At 37.0% G+C, this 19,717-nt stretch overlaps 1 protein-coding gene across 6 annotated transcripts in view; it reads right to left on the bottom strand.

Annotated features, from left to right (window-relative positions):
* The window catches only part of SPEF2 (sperm flagellar 2), a 105,658-nt gene that overhangs the window by 74,473 nt on the left and 11,468 nt on the right, over positions 1-19,717 (bottom strand). For all 6 annotated transcript variants that reach the window (XM_039347874.1, XM_039347870.1, XM_039347871.1 and 3 more), the window contains exons 4-10: positions 16,307-16,477; positions 14,060-14,200; positions 11,445-11,521; positions 9,575-9,776; positions 8,778-8,966; positions 6,171-6,358; positions 3,292-3,460 (exon numbers count right to left, since the gene is read on the bottom strand). In XM_039347874.1, coding sequence (XP_039203808.1) covers positions 3,292-3,460; positions 6,171-6,358; positions 8,778-8,966; positions 9,575-9,776; positions 11,445-11,521; positions 14,060-14,200; positions 16,307-16,477 — 1,137 coding nt within the window. The remainder of the gene's footprint in view (positions 1-3,291; positions 3,461-6,170; positions 6,359-8,777; positions 8,967-9,574; positions 9,777-11,444; positions 11,522-14,059; positions 14,201-16,306; positions 16,478-19,717) is intronic.

Raw genomic sequence — 19,717 nt, 5'->3', positions numbered from 1 at the left:
CTTGAATTTTGATCACGTGACCACAGGGATGCTGCAATGGTCACGTGAAACAGTCATAAGTCCCTTTTTTCAGGGCCGTTGTAACTTCAAACTAAATGAACTGTTGTAAGTTAAGGACTATCTGTAACCACTTTTTAGGGCTCAGAAAAGCGTTTGAAAGAGGTGCTTCGAGAACGTGCAAGAGCACCAGCAAAGCATCTCACTCTGAACCACTAAAGCAACTGCAAGGCTCGTGCAAAGCCTGGGCAGTCGTTTTGCAAAGTATGTGAAGACATCAGGAACAGCTTGCGAAGCAGCCACATGAGCCTTGCGAAAGATATAACTGATTATCAATGCAAAGACTGCTTGGTTTGCTCTTTTACACAGCCGTATCTCTCTTCAGTTTTTGCCATTACTTTGGCACTAGAAGTAAAGAAGCTCTGACTCTTCCAGATTACATTTCCAAGCAAGTAATCTGTGGCATCAAGATTACAAATTGCATAAAACCACATTTTTATTTTAGTGCTATTTTTATGCTTAAATGAATTATCTACAATTCTACAGAGAAAAGAAATAGTGAATATGAAGTTGTCTTACATCAGTGCAGACCGTTAGTTCATCCAGCTGAATAATGTGTCTCCATAGAGATGATGTTGATAATGATTCTATGGGGATTTGAGATAGGACATTTTCTGAGCTCTATTGAAAGTTACCAGAAATTTAATTTGGATCTTCCTGCACAAAAAAAACATGCTTTTCTCTCCAAATTGTGCCCTTTCCTCAACCATGGTATTAGTAACAGTTACACTGCCAAATTTGTAGTTTACATGGTTTGTAATTTGTGGTATGCTGTTTTTATGTCTTCCTCCCTCAAGTGCACTTCAATAAATTTACAAATAAACAAGCACAATGCCCTTATATTTGCAATTACATTAACTCCCCCCTTTCTTTTATGGAATCTTATGGATTCCATAAAATGCTAAATAAACAGGAAGAATCTTACAAACCTGAACAAAAATGAAAACTTGTAGGCTGAGAATGTTTTTTAAAATGGTTGATACAAGAAATGACTGGTGGCAGCTGACCATGATATGATCATTTCAGCACAAAGTATTTTTTGTCTATTCAGAACATTAATACATTGCTTAGTACATAGAAAGAAGCTGTTCCACATTGACTGTCCAGAATACGTACAAGCCTGCTTTCTGTTGGAAACCAATATACTTACTGCCTATGATTATTTAATCAGGCACTTATATCATTATCAATAAAAATGGATTATAAGTAGAGCCAACTATCTGGGCTGCAGTTATCTGGACCATTAGAAGCAAAGTCAGGTTTTTCAATAATTCTGTGCAGTCATCTAGTGGCCACCTGGGTTGTTACAGCCAGATAAGGTAGCTCAACTAAAGAGCTACATTGAGAAAAATAATTCAAACATTTTGAAATAAAGGATGTTTTGAAATTTAGAAGCTATCTGTCTACAGACCTTAGTTTTTCTTTCTGTATAAATAGGTTTTCTTTCTTTCTGTGTAAATAGGTTACATATAAAGACTTGATGTATATGTTACCACAGGTAGTCCTCGACATACAATAGTTCATTTAGTATACTGAAAAAAGTGACTTATGACTGACCGTTGCAGCATCCCCATGATCACATGATCAAAATTCAGATCATGATAGTTGCAGTGTCCTGGGGTCATGTGATCCCCTTTTGCAACCTTCTGACAAGCAAAATCAATGGAGAAGCCAGATTTACTTAACAACCCGTATTACTAACTTAACAATTGCTATGATTCACTGAAGCAGTAGGTGTGAACTTAAATGGACTCCAGAAGATGGTAGAGGACAGGAAGACCTGGAGGAACATTGTCCATGGGGTCGCGATGGGTCGGACACGACTTCACAATTAACAACAACAACATGATTCACTTAACAAGAGTAAATGCGGAAAAACTCAGTTAACAAGTGTTTCACTTACCAACATAAATGTGGAGCTCAATTGTGGTCGTAATCAAGGATTACCTGTAGTTCATGCAGCTGCTACTTTCACATGGCATGCCTGCATGCTGTCTGTACCCATGTTAGCATGAACTCATTTTTTTGCTGCACCTTTCTAATACAGGCAGCACTAATGTGGTTCCTGCTTAGATGATCGGTATGCTAGTGATAACTTCAGTCTTTGACATCTTACCAGGAGGAAAACAGCAACTCTAAAATAATATATGGATCACACTGAAGATAAAAGGCATAATATACCTATTCATTTCACTGGAGAAATGTAATCCTAATAGATTAATGCAGAAGCATCTTGGGAATTTATCACTGTAACTCTGATGAACAAAATAGGGCATCTTTTTTAAAATATATATAATTTGTAGTATGAACAAAGAAATAACCTTCACTTTCAGAAATAAGAAAGAAGCTAAATTGTTTTGTGTTAATTCAAAAAGACCGCATAGACTCTAAAACTTACAACTTGATGAAAATAAAATGTACCATTTGTGTTCAGGATGTGGGTACAAAAAGAACATATAAATGTGGTTTCCCAAACAAGATAAAAAATAAACATACAGGCTATTTATGAAGATAGTGCAGACAAGCTGATAGAAAAAATCCAAACCCAACCCAAATAATATATCTTTTTTTTTCTCAGTGCAGTTGAGCTGCAAATAGAGGAATCTGAAAATAAGGCATAAAGAATGGAAATCAAAAAAGGCAAATGTTCAGAATTCAATTATTTAATCATATCTGCTTTGACAATGGAATGGGAGAGATGGAATTTATATTTAAATATATACTTACCTCTTCAAAGATTCCTAAAAAGAGATAATGATAATTCTGAGAACTGTCTATTATAAAACTAGATACTGAAATGAACTGCTCTTAAGATAACAAGAATTGTACTAGAAAATACCAATGAAAGAAGACCACTCATTCAGTAACAGACAGTGTTTATTTCACATTAGGTTTTGTGTATTACTTTGCATTAACATTTTCTAGCACACTGTAACGTACTACAGCTTAATTTCTATTTAAGTAAAGTATCACAGCCTCAGAACTCTTGCATGTTATTGTTATTGCTTATGAGAGGCAATTGAAAGGACTGTGGCAGATAATCATCCAGAGTGGCATGAATCAGTGCATTGCCAAATCCTATAAAAACAGAATATAAAGTACATTTAATTCTGCCAAAATGCTTATTATACTAATATGAAATCTAGGCATCAATCACAAAACAAATGTGATGTTCATGAACAATGATTTTATGAGCTATATATTCTTCCACTAGGCCATATCAGTTGGGAGTACCTTATAGTCATCATAATCTTTCTCATCTAGCAAATTAATTTTGTCCAGTTCTATTAATTGTTCTGGAGTTGGCTCAGCTGGCAAATCGCTGATGTCAGCTTGCTCATAAATTGGCTTTCCTTTTAAGAAAATTTCCTTCCAGTCACGCATTAGCTTTGCAGGAATTAAACTGTGGAAATCAAGAAAAACAAAATTGTATTTAGTATAAAAGAAACATGCTTTTAATCAATGAAAGTGATCAATGGTTAAATGAAATATGGAACATAAGAAATAACTCTGAAAAGAGGAAGAAATAGTGAATTTTGTCAAAAAAAAATCCATTTACACAAAATGGCTCAATTACACATTAGGAAGATCAGTTTTTACCCCAATCAACTTGGGAATTGGCTGTTGAAATATTATTTTATACTCAAACTGTTGAAAACAAACAAATGGGCAGGAAATTGAAGTAATTGCAAATAATCATTGCTAAAACGTATGTTATATGAATAGTAGCTTGGGAAAGACTAGTTGCTTAATGAATTGTAAAGCTTTTTACAGTGCATAAACAAGAAGTTTGCTCTTTTCCTTCCTCTCTTCCTCACCTGAATCTCAATTCAGTTTTGTTTCTCTTTCATACCCACTTTTTATTCTTTCTTGCTACTGCTGAAAAGAATAAAAGGAGTATGTATCTGTGTTTCTGTAAATTGGTCTGTAAATTGCTTGTCGTTAGTAATAGTTAATAGCCCTAGTGATTAGTTAATAGCCTGGTGGCATAGAGGTTAGAATTTAGTATTGCAGGCAAACTGCCCACAGCCTGGAGTTTCATCCTGACAGGGCTTGAGGTTGACTCAGCCTTCCATCCTTCCTAGGTTGGTGAAATGAGAACCCAGATTGTTGAGGGCAATATGCTGACATTGTAAACCACCCAGAGAGTGCTGTAAAACACTAAGGAGCAGTATATAAGTCTGCTATTATGTATATGATATGGTTGCTAAATGTAAACATAGATACGATTTATAAGTGTGATTCCTTCTTTTATAGGCAATTAATGTTAATCAATTATTAATTGTTATTTTTTATTCTGTTCCTGTTTAGCAATAGCAATAGAACCTAGACTTATATACCACTTCATAGTGCTTTACAGCACTTTCTAAGCAGTTTAGCATCAGTATATTGCCCCCCAACAATCTGGGCCTTCATTTTACAGATTTTGGAAGGATGGAAGGCTGAGTCAATCTTGAGCTGGTTAGGATCGAACTGGTGGCTCTGTGGGCAGAGTTAGCCTGCAATACATTCTAATCACTGTGCCACTTCAGCTCTGTTTGGGAACATGACTTGATAGACATAATACACCTACCTACACTTGCATATATTTGGCTGGGAGAAAAAAATGTCTAAACTTGATTTCAATTGGAGTTGATAAGTCAAGAATCTGGATATTGCACAAGATATCTACCTCTAAAGGGACAAGGTGTATCAGTCTACTCTACCTGGGGGATCTCTGAAATTCAGGGCATCAATATTCCAGATAAATATACTAAGCAAAATGAAGAGGCAACAGACAGCTAATGATTGTATGTGTTCATCCATGCTCTCATTTTTTTCCCTCTGGCCAGGAATATTTCCAGTGGTATTATGTCAAAAAGAAGCAACTGCTAAATTTGGATCAAATTAAGCTCAATTAGTCAGATCTGGGATTTCATTTTAGAATGGACATGGGTACTATCTGACAAAGTTTTATTTTAATATTTTTCACTTAAGAAAATTATTCTGGATACTGTTCTGAATATGTGTATGGGGGGAATTTGATCAGAAATATTTGATCAATAAAATGATAAAAAAACAGATGGGCTTATCTGGAATTATTTTTATTTTACTAAGAGTATATAATTTGTGATTATTTGAAATAATGCATTAGATTGTTGAGCATATCTCAGCATAACATCTAACAGTAGATGTGTATATGTATATATACAATAGTCTTATCACAAAAGCGACTATACAACTAAATGTTCTTTGATATTGTTCTTGTCTGGTATTAACGATTAATGTTATATTGAGGATTAATTGCATAACTTAAGAAATAATTCATTCCCAACTTTTCAAACTGATTGGTAGCACAAAAATATTTTGAAAAAATCTGTATGGTAGATATTTTTAAGGCAGTGTGTTTCTCTGTCTTGGCCATTTGAAGATATCCCAGAATTCCCCATCCAGCATGCTTTTTCAAACAGCCAAAGTTCCACACATCTTCAAGTGGCCATGGTTGAGAAGCATTGTTTTAAGTTATGTAACTTATATGGAGCTGCAGGTTATGTACATACAATACACATTTTAGTGGCAGGAAATGCTGGGAGATGGCGTTCTTTAAATTCTTTAACTTTCCTATAGCTTATTTAATTAAATGTTTATAACTCAGTTGATAGCAGTCTGTTAGAGTAGATTATAATAACGAATATCAACAGAAACAACCTAAAGAAAACTATGAGGCACAACTGCTTTCCCTAGTCCCAAATTTGGATCAATCACTAGATTTTTACAAGGTGATGAAATAAAAGTAAACTAAGGAGGATTTCACCTTGATGCCAGGACAAAAAGACTCTTTATAATTAGTGGATTCATCTGAATTTGGTTTTTTCTTAAATCTCCACAAGTTGAGCTCACACTGGGTAGGTTGAAGAGGACATTTCAACAGATCCCAGCAATTGTTCCTATATATTGAGTTCTCAAGCCCAAATTTTACTCAGGCTTTATTGCTGTTTTCTCATCTACACGCCTGAGGATCAAATTGAAGCGAACTATATTTCTGTAACTTTGCTCACTTTTCCCAACATAGCCAAAAGGCAATGCAAAAACAAAACAAATGAAAAACAAAATTGTATATATAAGGGACTTACTTATTTGTCAGTGTTCTATATTCTCCTATTTTAGTTGCTAAATCAATGATTTGTTCAACTACTTCCCAGCAAATTTCATAATGCTTCTTATAGCGAGCTTCAGCTCTTTCAGCAGCAAGTTTTTCATGCAGTTGTTTTTCTCTAAGGGTCTGTTCTGCAAGTTCAATTTTTTCTTGTTTTGCAAGGGCCTAAAAGGAGATGGGAGAACAATGGTCAATTTCCTCAAATTGATAAGACAAGAAGTTAAATTATCTAAACCTTGCGGTCATTATTAATAATACACATACATACAATCTTATATAAATGGTCTCGTGAAGGAATGTCACCTTGAGAAGTCAAGGATTTAGAGACCAGCAATACCTTTTCTTGGGATCATGCGAGAGTTGAAAAAGGATTCTGGGATAGAATACCAATGTTTTAGAGAATGCAGATACATACTATGTTTGTGCCTCACCATCTTTTTGGAATTAAATCCAAATACTGCACACCCTTAGCAAAAAATTCCAGTTCAGAAATGGATTATATCAGCTCCAGATTCAACACTGGTATTAATTTAATATCCACTGAACACCTACAACATTTGAATAAGTATTGGAGCATCTTCAGAATCTGATGATATGAAAAGTATCAACACGAATGTTGCAACATAAGCTGTGCTCCTTATACATATGTGTGCAACATCATAGTGCACACAAAAAGGGCGTCGAGAAGAAACGGCATACCCATTTTTTCATTTGCTGCTCAACCCACATCTGCCACAGAAGTCCACTATAAGCATTTATTTTGTTCACTTAATAGCTATGATGCAAGTCAGATCCTCAGCCGTAGATCTCTTTAAGAATCCTGTCAGGCACTATTTGTTCTATTTTGTAACAGCAAGGAAAGCAATCAGTGCAGTCTATCAGATTTGCATGAACATAAAGAATTTAGAGAAGAGGGACATACTATCAAATTTGTATCTTGCAAACCAATGTGCCTGCGCAAAGGCAGGTATGAACTATTTTCATCCTCTGAAAGGACTGGAGAAGGCAAGCCTCAAAATGTTTTTTGACGGGACTTTCCTCCATTTACGTCCACTAATCATCTCCCTTCACGAAACACATTGTTCAACCAGTATGTTAACCCATTTATTCTGCTGTTACTAAAGTTAGAATTCTGCTAACTATATCAGGTGACAGAAGAGCATGATGATCAGTCGACTGCTATTCTGTTAATGTTTTGATTTGACCTCTTCAAATATGCATAAATGTAAGGACTAAATGAGGACACTTCCTTCTGATTTTATAGCTTCCTATAGTCTCTCTGGCACACAAGGGAACTGTGGCCTCTAGTGGATGTTCCTATCATTTCAAAATAAAGTTCTGGTGGCCTCAAAAGGACCATTTATAAGGGGCTGCACTTTATTACAACTACATACAGGTAGATCTCAACTTACAACAGTTCATTTAGTGACCGTTCAAAGTTACAACAGCACTGAAAAAAGTGACTTATGTCCATTTTTCCACACTTATAACCTTTGTACCAACCCCATGATCATGTGATCACAATTCAGATGCTTGGCATACATATGACCATTGCTGTGTCCCAAAGTCACGTAATCACATTTTGCAACCTTTTGACAAGCGAAATCAAGGGGGAAGCCAGATTCACTTAAGAACCGTGTTACTAACTTGGTTCACATTTATGACGGTTGCAGTGTCCTGAGGTCATGTGATCAGCTTTTGCAACCTTCTGACAAAGTCATGGGGAAGCCAGATTCACTTAACTTATCAACTGCAGTGATTCACTTAACAACTGTGGCAAGAAAGGTCAAAATTCACTTAACAAATGTCTTACTTAACAACAGAAATGTTGGGCTCAGTTGTAGTCATAATTCGAGGACTACCTATATGTGGAAGTGAATCTTTGGTGAACACTGTCAATCAAATCTTTCATTCTCTTTGAAGGATGAAAAAGTTAACTTTTCCCAGAAGAACGGAAGAATAGCACAAGCTTCATAAACATTGTCCAGCAATCTTCTCGTACTAGGTATATTTCATTCTTTGGGCTAGCCACTAGGGCTACTATTGCTGCATTGCAGAAAACTCTTCTAGCTGCCATCAAATCAATGTTGGCATTTTTGCAAGTTCAGTAGTATTAATATAGACAGGCATATTGAAAGTCTGATGTTGAGATTCAACTCCTGGGAATAAGCTTGACTGAACTTAAAAAGCAATCAGTTTGCTTTTTTCTCCCTAAATGATGGGGGGGGGAATACTGGACCAATACTGGACCCCACATTTCTTCAAGACAAAGAAATATAGAGATAAATGCATGCTAGAGATGTTTAAAAACAAAAAAATAAAACTGTAAGGTTTAGAGGAAGAGTTCAACTTACAACTGTTTGACATTATTATGAACCCGAACTTGAAGTTCTGATGGTTGCCTACCCATGGTCATGTGACTGAACTCTGGGCGCTTGGCAACACGGTCGCATTTATGGCCATTTGCTATGTCTCATGGTCACATAATCACATTCTCTGGTGGTTTTGCTAAAACCCAGTACTTAGGGAGGGAAATGCAAAAGAGAAAAATATAGTAACAAAGAAGACAATAATGAATATCTACCTCCTCCCTATCAAGAGCTTCTTGAAATTCCTTGAGGCGTCTTTCCTCAAACTGCTTTTCTCTGTAAATTCTGTTTTGCCACAGGACTTCTTTCTCATGCCTCACATGCATAAGTTGAACAGCTATTCTCCGCTCTTGCTGGGACTGTCTCATAAGTCGGTTGATAAGCTGCTCTTCTCTATAGGCCTCCTAAAATAATAAAGAAACCAATAAGAGTGACATAATGTACAGCTTTGGCTGGAAACTGGGAGACCATGAGTGTAGCCCCACTTTAGGCACAAAACCTATTAGGTGACTTTGGGTAGTCACTGAAAGGGGTTTACTTTCAGGTAAATATGAAAAAAAAGTTGCATAGTATCATCAGTTGACCTCTTGTGGGGTTAATTAGCTTCGGTTTATTTCAAGGGCTTGTGGATAAAGAGATTAAAGGTATTGCTAAAAGTACTAGTAAAAATGGATGATTGGCCATCAGCAATTCTTAGTCTCAATAGTCCTGATGCACTCATAAAACCAGAGTATCACCTAGCAAGATGCTGTAATTTTAAATTTGAAGAATTTGCCCTATATTTCATTTTTAGTTTTTTACAATTCCAGATTTTGTGCTTTAATATTATGCTAGTTTTTTTTAAATCTACCACTACGTTTAACATTTAAGTCTGATCAGGAAGTCAAAAAATGTGCTTATTATTTTCACTAGTAAAGTTACAATTTACTTCATTTTCCAAGCAGGTTTCATAATAGCTTTTACTTTTCATGTCTTTTCATCTAAACATCAGAAGGCAGCGTATCTAACTCACTTCTTGTGCTTCATGAGCTATGAGTTGCTCCCTTAACATCTTTCGCCTTCTTTTCTCCCGTTGTTCTCGAGCAAAGGTATCCTCCTCAAGACGTTTCTGAATTTTCCTAATATATTCATCATCTGAATAGGTGTTCAGTAGGTCAGTAATGGCTGGTTTTGCTGTAGCTAGTTCTTGTGCCTGCTTTATCGCATTCATCATACTAAGAAAATAATATGGGTCATCTGGTGTTACAAGTTTTACACAAAAAATGAAAGAAACTGTTTCTTATCTGTTGCTTTATATTGTATTATATTATTATTACTATTATATATTTTTCTTTTATATTTTATATTATAATAGAATATTTACAACACCATCAATGCACATAGAGATAGTCCTTGACTTACATCCGTAACTGAGTCTGGCAATTACAGCCACTAAATTGTGAGTCATAAAACAGGTAACCACATGACCAGACCCATTTTTACTTTTTTGTGGCAGTTGTTAAGAGAGCCCATTATTCACTATGGATGATTTTTGTGGGAAACTAAAAGTAAAGACCAATTTCTGGCAAAAATGTAAATTGTGGTCATTTGACTGCCAAATGCCGCAAACAGCCATCATTTTGGCCATGTGCCCAAAATGCGGTCAAATGATCTTGGAGGGAGGGCAGCCTCAGAACTTCAGAACCTGGCTGTACATATTTTGTTGGGGGGCAGGGGTCTTTTGTAACTTTGACCAATCGCCAAGTGATCGGTCATAAGTCAAGGACTACCTAAATACACTTCAAAATATCACAAGAATAGGATGGCTTTGGAACCTTTCCACTTTTTTGCAGATAGCCTGGCTACTTCTTGAACAAAAGATAAACCTATACATTCTTCACTGTCCTGATTTATATCTTTCCCACATCTAGCTCTCACCAAAAAAACAAAAAAAACCCCACCCTTGCCTTTAACTCTAAAACCAGTTTCCACGGCAACTATCAAGCAATAAGTCCCAATCTGGATTAAGACTTGAGGATTTAATTCCTTTAAACCCATAATCTCATTATCCTAATTTTCTTCTCTGATGGAGGATAGGAAACAAAAGAAAAATAGTAAAAGAGAGACAACTTGTGTGTCCCAAGCTTTGAGATCTTTGTGGGCACTGTCCTTCCTTTCACCAGTCTTCTCTTTTGTGTGCCAAACTGAGGATAACAAGTTAAGTATCACAAGACTGCTCTTCTATTAAGACGGCATATTTTGGCAGAGATCTCACTCTACTTTTGGGATCAACATCTTTGTAAAAATAAAACTGTCAGGCCATATTACGTATAAGTAGAATCATGGGGAGAAGAATGAAGTTACTAACAATGTCTCCAACATCATTTCTTCCCTGTGGACTTCATAGTATTAAGTGCCCCAGAGTGATTTAAGGTTTTCCATAATCTATTGAAGTCAGTTCTCTCCAAAATATTAACTGAAAGGTTATACCCTATCTTCACCCCCATGAGACAATCAGCATTTCTCCAGTAGCAATTTATGGCTTCTTCTATAGTTGTCCAACTTTTGTTATGCCAAATTAATAAGGACAGGGTTTATATTGCATTAGAGATGGCTGGGTGAGGCCAAGTTATTGGTAGTAAACTAGCTGATTAATGAAGTATATGCTGACATTTCAACTGTGTGGAGAAATATAAAGTATTTCCAGTGAAAAATGAAATTATGCATGATAGCTTATCTATCCAGCATTTATGTCAGTACAGGACTACAAATACAGCATATTTAATCATCTACATGACTGAAACAAAAGCTTATTAGTAGGATGTCTGGCCAATGGGAGGGTGTTTCTATTTCCACACAGTCCAGCAGAAAAACAGAGCAAAATTTACTAGAAGTAACATTACCTTTCTGTGAGTTTGGCAGGCATAACAGCCTCTTTCCTCATTTGTTTTTCGAAGTTCCTAATTTCAGTGTATGTGATCTAGAAAAAAAGTAAGCATTTTTAACTCATTTCCTTCTGTTTAATTCTTTATGGCATCCCATTACAAATTAACAAGATGTTCAAAGCACAAATGCACTGTGCCATGGGGTTTCTGTGTTCAAGGTGGGGTTGTGCCAGTAAGCTTGGTAAAGCGCATCGGAGCTTCATTAAGTTATGTTATCCATGAGCCGTATGAGTCTGATGCTATTACAAACTTTTAAGTGATTAGATGAGAACCAAAGAAAAGATTTCTGTAAATGCATTGGTTTAATTTGTATTGTACCAATTAATTACTATTCATGTTTAAGCAGACAAGTGAAATAAGCAAATAAAACAACAGCCATATAAACAAATGGAACAATTAACAACAATAGTTAACTGAAATATGTTTAATTATTAAGAGTTTACAATATCTCCTCACCTCTTCTTCGTGAACAGAAAAGATTCAAGACCTTGAGTTCTTTACCACTCCCCCCCCCACAGGAGTGTTCAGTTGGGGAGATTACAAAAAGCAAGATGGTAGCTGCAGTTGCATGATTGAAGGCCCACCCATTTTTATAAGCTCACTTTTACATTCCAGCAAGCATTTTTGCTTCCAAGAGCAGATTTTCTCCCTAACAAATGCAGTGCCAGCAGGGCAAGCAGGATTGCAACAATTCCATGTAAGAACATCCACACATTATCTCAACGAGATCCCACTAAAACAAGTGAATAGAATAAAATGTGGCATGGTCACCCAAATAATGCGAGTCTTGGCATATATATGGCATTGTAAAATCAGGGGGCTGTGTCTGTTCTGCTGTCTTAGGAACAGTGCATGTTATCCTCAAAACATTTCTGAAGGAAAGGGAAAGGGAAAGAAGACGGAGGACAGCAGAGTTGTATTGGATTTTAACATGGCAGTACGGTAAATTCTAACAATCTTTTTCAGTCTGTGGGCAACTTCTAGATCTAACCGGCATCTCCAAAGGGAAGATTATGGATGTGACATTGCTGGAGTGAACAGGGATACATTTTTGGAAGAATGTGTTTGCTGTTTGGAGATTAAGTGGTATTAAGCAACAAAATGAGTGCCTCTGCAAGATTTAAGGTTTATTTTGCCCCCAAATCCATCCAACCCCCACTAAAAGCCTGACAAAATTCAGCCTTGATGATTCCAAGGACCATAAATGGAGTGGTGAGGGGCCTATGCAGTCTGCTGATTTCTTAGCCATAAAATATATGAACTATTACTTTTAGCAATCACTGTGTTTCTTTAAAGTGATTCTAAATAAGGATTCCTCAGCTAAATTCTGGGAAACCCCCCCCCCTTTCTCTAGATTTATATTTACTCCTGTCTAACTGAAGGGATATGTGTGGATTATGACTGTTCCTTCCTGCATATTTATTATGAAGAAAAAGGGGTGAATTTCCAACTCTGAGTCTTAATGATCTGAATCTCAGTTATATATAGTTACTACAGCATTTTTCCTCATTTGCACCTAACTACCTTACAAAGTCCTTATGATAATGCCTTATCTCATTCCCACCTATACATGATGCATTGTAAAGTGTCCTTATCTGCTCCACTGTTAAAGTATTATTTTCCCATTATATACTCAACGAACTCTAGCAGTGTTATGTGGGTGTAGTTTAGAGACGTCATTGATCATTTTGTGGGGTTGCAATGAGGTGACTTGCAGAGAGTGAGATTAACTCAACTCCTGTTGTTATTTTAGCAGGCAGGGACACTCTCTTTTCCCTTGAACTTCTGAACACTGTAATCTGAGGCCAATCTACTCTGGCAGGGGGAAAATCAGATTCTTTCAGATTAGCTGATCCCCTGTAACTGCCAGGTTTCTGAGCCTAACCCTAGAACCAATGATCTTGACTCTTCCCTAGTCCCATTTCCTTCTCACATCAAGGAGAGAGATTGGTGGATAAATTCCTGCTGGCAGATGACATTTAGAGGAGGGGAAGGAAACAAAACTGGGGAAACTACTCAGTCTTGTCTTTAATATACCCTGAATATCGTAAATAATGACAGCACCTGTTCCTAGCATCATGCCTTTGGTATGATAGGGATGTCCAGTGAGCAGAGCAAATGTTATACCAGGATATTTTCCCACTGGCTTAAGAACTGGTGGAAGGCATTTTAATTTGGTTCTCAGGAAAAAGTGTCTGATTATTTATTTCACTGTTACTAGTACTGTTTTGAAGATTCTTTTCCATGTATATGGTGGTATCTGAAGGCGGGAAGCCATCAGAACAGGAAAAAACAGCATTTGTGGCAGCACAATAGAAGTCTCGCCCTTTTGTACATGTGTACAATGTCAGCACATACAGAATTGCCATCTTTCCTGTTTTAACTCCCTTTGCATATGCTATTTCATGCACAAGTTTATCAGACACCATTATTATTAACAAAGTATAATGCTGCACAATGAAATACTTGTTTAAAAATGAACGCATTTATATTAAGATTCAGGATAATCAAAATATGTAGTACATGCTGTTGCTTATGCATTCTTTAAATAACTATAAAATCTCGTAACTTACGTCGGCTTCCTTCTTCTTCTTCTGCAGCTTTTGGTCTTCAATCGCTTTGTCAGTATGCTGTGGCAACGGTTTTGGAATTTGGATAACTGCTGCTTGAATCTTGGCCATGATTTCATTCTGCCTGCGTTTTTCTACCATTTTCTACATATTCAAAGGGAAAGATAGTAAATTGTTTTAAATTGGTTACTAAATAAATCTTAATCACATAGAAGTATTTTTAAAAATCCTTTCTCACTCCTATGGCGATATGTGTCTTCTTCACTTTTGGGTCCTCTCCCAGACGACTTGGAATTTGAGAGTTCTGTGCAATCTTAATTATTCGTAGCACTGTACTCTTCTGGACAGAGATATTGCTCCTGGGATCTGTTGGAGCCACTCTCCCAGCTTAGGAGTCACAGTCGTGAATACTTCTATCGCCACTGGAACCACTTTGGCCTTTACTTTCCATATTCCTTCTAATTTTTCCTTTAGTCCTGGTATTTCTCTATCTTCTCCTACTTCTTTTTCCTGATGTTGCTGTCACTTGGCACTGCTACATCTATCACCACTATTGTCTTCTGGTCCTTGCCTACCAGCACAATGTCTGATTAATTGGACAGTACCTGCTGTCTGCTGGATCTGGAAATCCAGCAGGATCTCAGTCTTCCTGTTCTCCAGGACCTTTGGTGGGATCTCCCATCTGGACTTGCCCATATACTATGTCAATGTTCCTGTACACAATGCCAGCTACTTGGTTGTGCCATTCAGTTTACGCTGCTCCTCTCTTCATGTAATGGATTGTTTTTGAGGCCTTTCTACATACTTCCTGTCTAGGGGGACTCCTGCTTCTATGGATCTGGTGCTTCGTGCCTGTTCTTGTGCTGCTGTGATCAGTACCACAGTGCTGTTTTTTAGTCTGGCTCTTTGTAATCACTGGTAGGATTTTCTAATGTCTATTACCTCGGCTATCTATCAATGGTACATCTTATTTAGTCTTGTTTTGCCTTGGCACTTCTTCTGCTTGATCTTCCTTCCATATCTGCTGCTGCCTCAGACATTTCTCTAAACAGCTCATCTTTGGGTGTCATCTTACTGATGTACTTCTGGATGTTCTGAATTTTGTCCAGGAAAGTGGCGTTAACACTCACCAGACTCATTCTTATGAATGAGTGTCATTCATTCATTCATTCATTCAATATGATTCTCTCACATACTTAATAATTTAAAATATTATCCTCTATCACATTAAAAATTCTGTAAGATTCCACCTGGTTCAGTGCTCTTTCCCCTCCTATTCAACATCAACATGAAGCTGCTGGACAAGATTGCCCATTGCCATGGGGTGTATTGCTGATATCCTACCCCAGTCCCTGGAGCCTATGGCACCCAGCCGGAGAACAACAGGTTTTAGCTAAACCTTGGCAAGATTTAATGGTTCTGGGTTTTAGAGACTATGCCATCTTTGGTGCTGCACAGGGTTATTCTGCCCCAAATAGGCCCAATACATAATTTGGGAGTCTTCCTAGACATCCAACTCCTGCTCAAAGAGCAGGTGACAGTCATGTCTGGGATGCTTTTGCACAGCTTCCATTGTGCCCCTTCCTGGATTGGGAGGATCTGATCACAGTCACTCATGTGCATAGCTGTTATATGTGAAGACATTCAGTACCTCCCATAACCAATGATAATTTAAAGTGTATCTGGGTGTATCTCTTGATGCATAAATCTATGTGCATGCTAGCTCAAAATAATCAAGTGTAGATAATACAATTCACTCTGCTTTTAATGGCATAGAATACAATCTTAACCCAAAGGTGCTTTTTCAAAAGGCAACTGGATTCTGTTTTTGCTTGAAAATGTTTTGCTTCTTATCTAAGAAGCTTTTTCAGTTCAGAACTCTTCAAGCAAAAACAAAGAAAGTCCAGTTGCCTTTTGAAAAAGCATCCTTGGGACAAGTATGACTGGATGACTGAGAATCTCCACAGACAATACAAACTTAACTACTTTGCTGAAGCCTCTATATACACCATTCTTTCCCATCTTGAGTCCTTCAGATGCATAAAAGCTTCAAGTTCTAGAAGGCCCAACCAGCCAAGCAATTTTTTGAAAAATTCTGGGACAGGTTATTTTTTCATGTCTGGAGGGCATGATAGTGATGGAAGCCAAGCTATAAGGACCAATTTAGTAATACACCTGGCCTTTGATTAAATACAAAGCAGGAAATAAGGGTATTGTGGAGCTGGGCCAGAGAAAGAAATCAGCACTCACCCTTTCAAGCTCTTCAACCTTTTTTTCCTCCTGGATCTGTTTGGCTTGCTGTTGTTTCACTAATTGCATGCCAACTATCTTACTTTCCAGGATCTTGGCTTTGTTTTGAAAGCTGTCTGAAATCTGCTGGAGTGAGAGGTCTGCCTGGCGTGGTACTAGTGTTTTGAGTCGCTGAAATGAAATGAGATAGATATATACATGCAAAACTATACTGTATATCAGGGATCCTCAACCTTGCAACTTTAAGACTTGTGGAATTCAACTCCCAGAATTTGCTGGCTGAGGAATTCTGGGAGTGGAATTCCACAAGTCTTAAAGTTGCCAGGGTTGAGGATCCCTGCTGTATATGACACAGGAAGAAGCATAAGAATCTTGTTTGTCCTGCATTGGTGGATTTAATCCATTTTAGAGTAGCTCATCTGTGCTTCCATTTCCTAAGAGAACTTTTACTGGAAAAGACCAGGGGTTGAGACATGCATAAGGGAGTTCATTTTTTTTAATAAGACCTCATTGCTTTTGATGGACCTCTTCATATTGCTTTTTACTGAAGCAAAGTGGCCCTACAGGCACTACCAGGAGCTGTTTCCTAAGCAGTCAAACCTTGAAAATACGGTGGATGATTTAATAATTTAAGGGGATCTTCCAAACAGCTCTTTTGTGCTGCAAAGTACCTTGTCTGAAGGATCATTACAACCATATTAATTATATGAGCCTTCTTCCACATGGTAGCTTCTAGATGTCTTGGAGTATGGTTTGCATTATTCTCACCAGTCTCATTAGTCATGCAGATGGTGAATTCCGGGAATTATAACCAATACATCATGAAGATAGTTGGAGTTGCAGTGAATATGTCGATGAGATATCAGATTGGAAAAGTCTACATTGACCATCAATAATTCTCAAGGATTATTGTAAACTATAATTGTTTTATCTCTATTTGGAGATGTTGGACGGTATTTGGCATTTTAATACTCTAGTTTTATTTTTTTCTCTTTCTAATTACAGGAACCTGAAAACTTTTATCAATACTCCAGGAACCTTCAATTGGATTATAATATTTTTTAGTAACTGCATGTTTTAAAGTCCAGGTTAGCTCAAGCAAAGTATCTAATACAGCAAAATAAAAAATAAAAATAAATGGGCTTATGTATGAAAAAGATTTCAACTGTAAACTTGGCCCAAAAGATGCAGTACAGGTAGTCCTTTACTTATATCCATTTATTTAGTGACCATTCAAAGTTACAATGGGACAGAAAAGAATGACTTATGACAATTTTTCACACTTATAACTGTTGCAGCATCCCCATGGTCACATGAACAAAATTCGGACACTTGGCAAGTGGCATGTATTTGTAAAGTGTCCCGGGGTCATGTGATCACCTTTTGCAGCCTTCTTATAAGCAAAGTCAATGTGAAACCAGATTAACTTAACAACCATGTCACTAAATTAATAATTGTAGTGATTCACTTAACAATTGTGGCAATAAAGGTGATAAAACTCAACAACTGTCTTGCTTAGCAATGGAAATTTTGGGCTCAATTGTGGCTGTAAATTGAGGACTAGCTATAAACTTAACAGATTTTTGCCTTGATAGTGAGAGTACAACCTGCTTAGAGAGAATAATATGTAGGTGAAGTGAGGAAACATACGTTCTGAAAAATATATAGTACTGATCTCTTCACTTAATTTTCTGGGCCTATGGCCTAGTTTCAACTTTACAAGATAGGAAATACAGGCCCTCATACAACAGCTCATTGTTTTAAAACTGAAAGTATAATGTGCTGTGAAGATATCTATTGGGAGAAGATAAATCAAAGAATTAGACTGTAATTAAAGTACCAGTTTTCTCCAGTGAACCAGTATGACGGGAAACAACTCTGAGAATTTCCCAGAGGCTTAAGCCAGTGGTACCATGAATCCCCATATGAATCAACACTGTGGAACTTGTTTAGTCTAGTGGAAAGCCTTGTATGTGCTCCCATCCTTCATATGTGCAATAAAATGGACCCAGAGTATTGTTGCAAATTACTTAATAGAGGTGTCTACCTTCTGCAGTTTGGCAGTAATTAATCCAATTTTTTTTTTAAGTAATCACTTAAATTTCTGTAAGGAGTTGGGTTTTTTGAATTTGTATCAGCATAGATTTTAAGAACGCAAAAACAACTTATTTTGGGCCAGTCACTCCCTCTCAGCCTAACCTACTTAATATAGTTGTTGTGGTGATAAAAATAGGAGGTAGGAATACTATATTAGATCTGTTCGCCACCTTTGCTTTAGGTACAATTCCAATTGAAGCATCACTTGAACACCATTGGCATTGACATTAGATACTATCAGTCAATTGCAAAAGACAATTTTACTTGGAACAGCTTAATAAACTTAGAGAGGGCTTGGGAAGGACTCCATGAATGAGAATCCTCCAGGGGAAAACAATGCAAGAAGCTTGGGAAATTTTGAAAAGCAAGATAATAGAAGCCCAGTCTAGCTCAATACCAACAAAGAGGAAAAATAACAGCTCTCAAAAGAAACCAGCATGGCTGCATAAAGAACTCTCTGACGAATTGAAAGATAAAAAGGACAAGTATAGAAAGTAGAAAGAGGGGCACATAACTAAATCAGAATATCAACAAATAGCCCGAGCCTGAAAAGATGAAGTGAGGAAAGCCAAGGCTCAAAATGAACTAAGGCTTGCGACCAAAGTCAAAAATAACAAAAAAAAGCTTCTTTCAACATGTAAAAAACAAGAAAAAAGTGAAGGAAACGATTGGTCCATTAGTGGGTGAAAGTGGTAAGAAGGTGACTAGCAATAGGGAGAAAGCAGAACTATTTAACTCGTTTTTTGCATCTGTCTTTACACAAAGGGAAAAAACAGACCAACCTATCAAAAATAGTGCCATAAAAAACAGTATAGAAACACAAGTTAAGATAGGCAAGAAAATGATAAGTGAGCACCTGTCCAACCTAGACGAGTTCAAATCACCAGGACTAGATGGATTATACCCCAAGGTTCTCAAGGAATTGGCAGATGCGATCTCAGAACCACTGAACTATATTTTTCAAAGATCTTGGAGCACTGGGGAACTACCAGAGGACTGGAAAAGAGCTGATGTAGTTCCCATCTTCAAAAAAGGAAAAAAAATGGATCCAGGAAATTACGGACCTATCAGCCTGACCTCAATACCTGGGAAGATTCTGGAAAAGATAATCAAACAACAAATCAGGGAACACCTAGAGGCAAACAAAGTCATTACTAAAAGCCAACATGGGTTTGTCAAAAACAGATCATGCCAGACAAATCTTATTGCATTCTTTGACTGAGTGACAAAATTAGTGGATCAGAGGAATGCTGTGGATATAATTTACTTGGACTTCAGTAAGGCATTTGATAAATTAGATCACAACCTACTACT

This window comes from Crotalus tigris, unplaced genomic scaffold (assembly GCF_016545835.1).
Source record: "Crotalus tigris isolate CLP2741 ecotype Arizona unplaced genomic scaffold, ASM1654583v1 scf7180000018103.2265978, whole genome shotgun sequence".
In the NCBI taxonomy this organism is placed as follows: Eukaryota; Metazoa; Chordata; class Lepidosauria; order Squamata; family Viperidae; genus Crotalus; species Crotalus tigris.
Note: the sequence above shows the minus strand (reverse complement) of the source record. Positions and strands in the feature narration are given on the sequence as shown.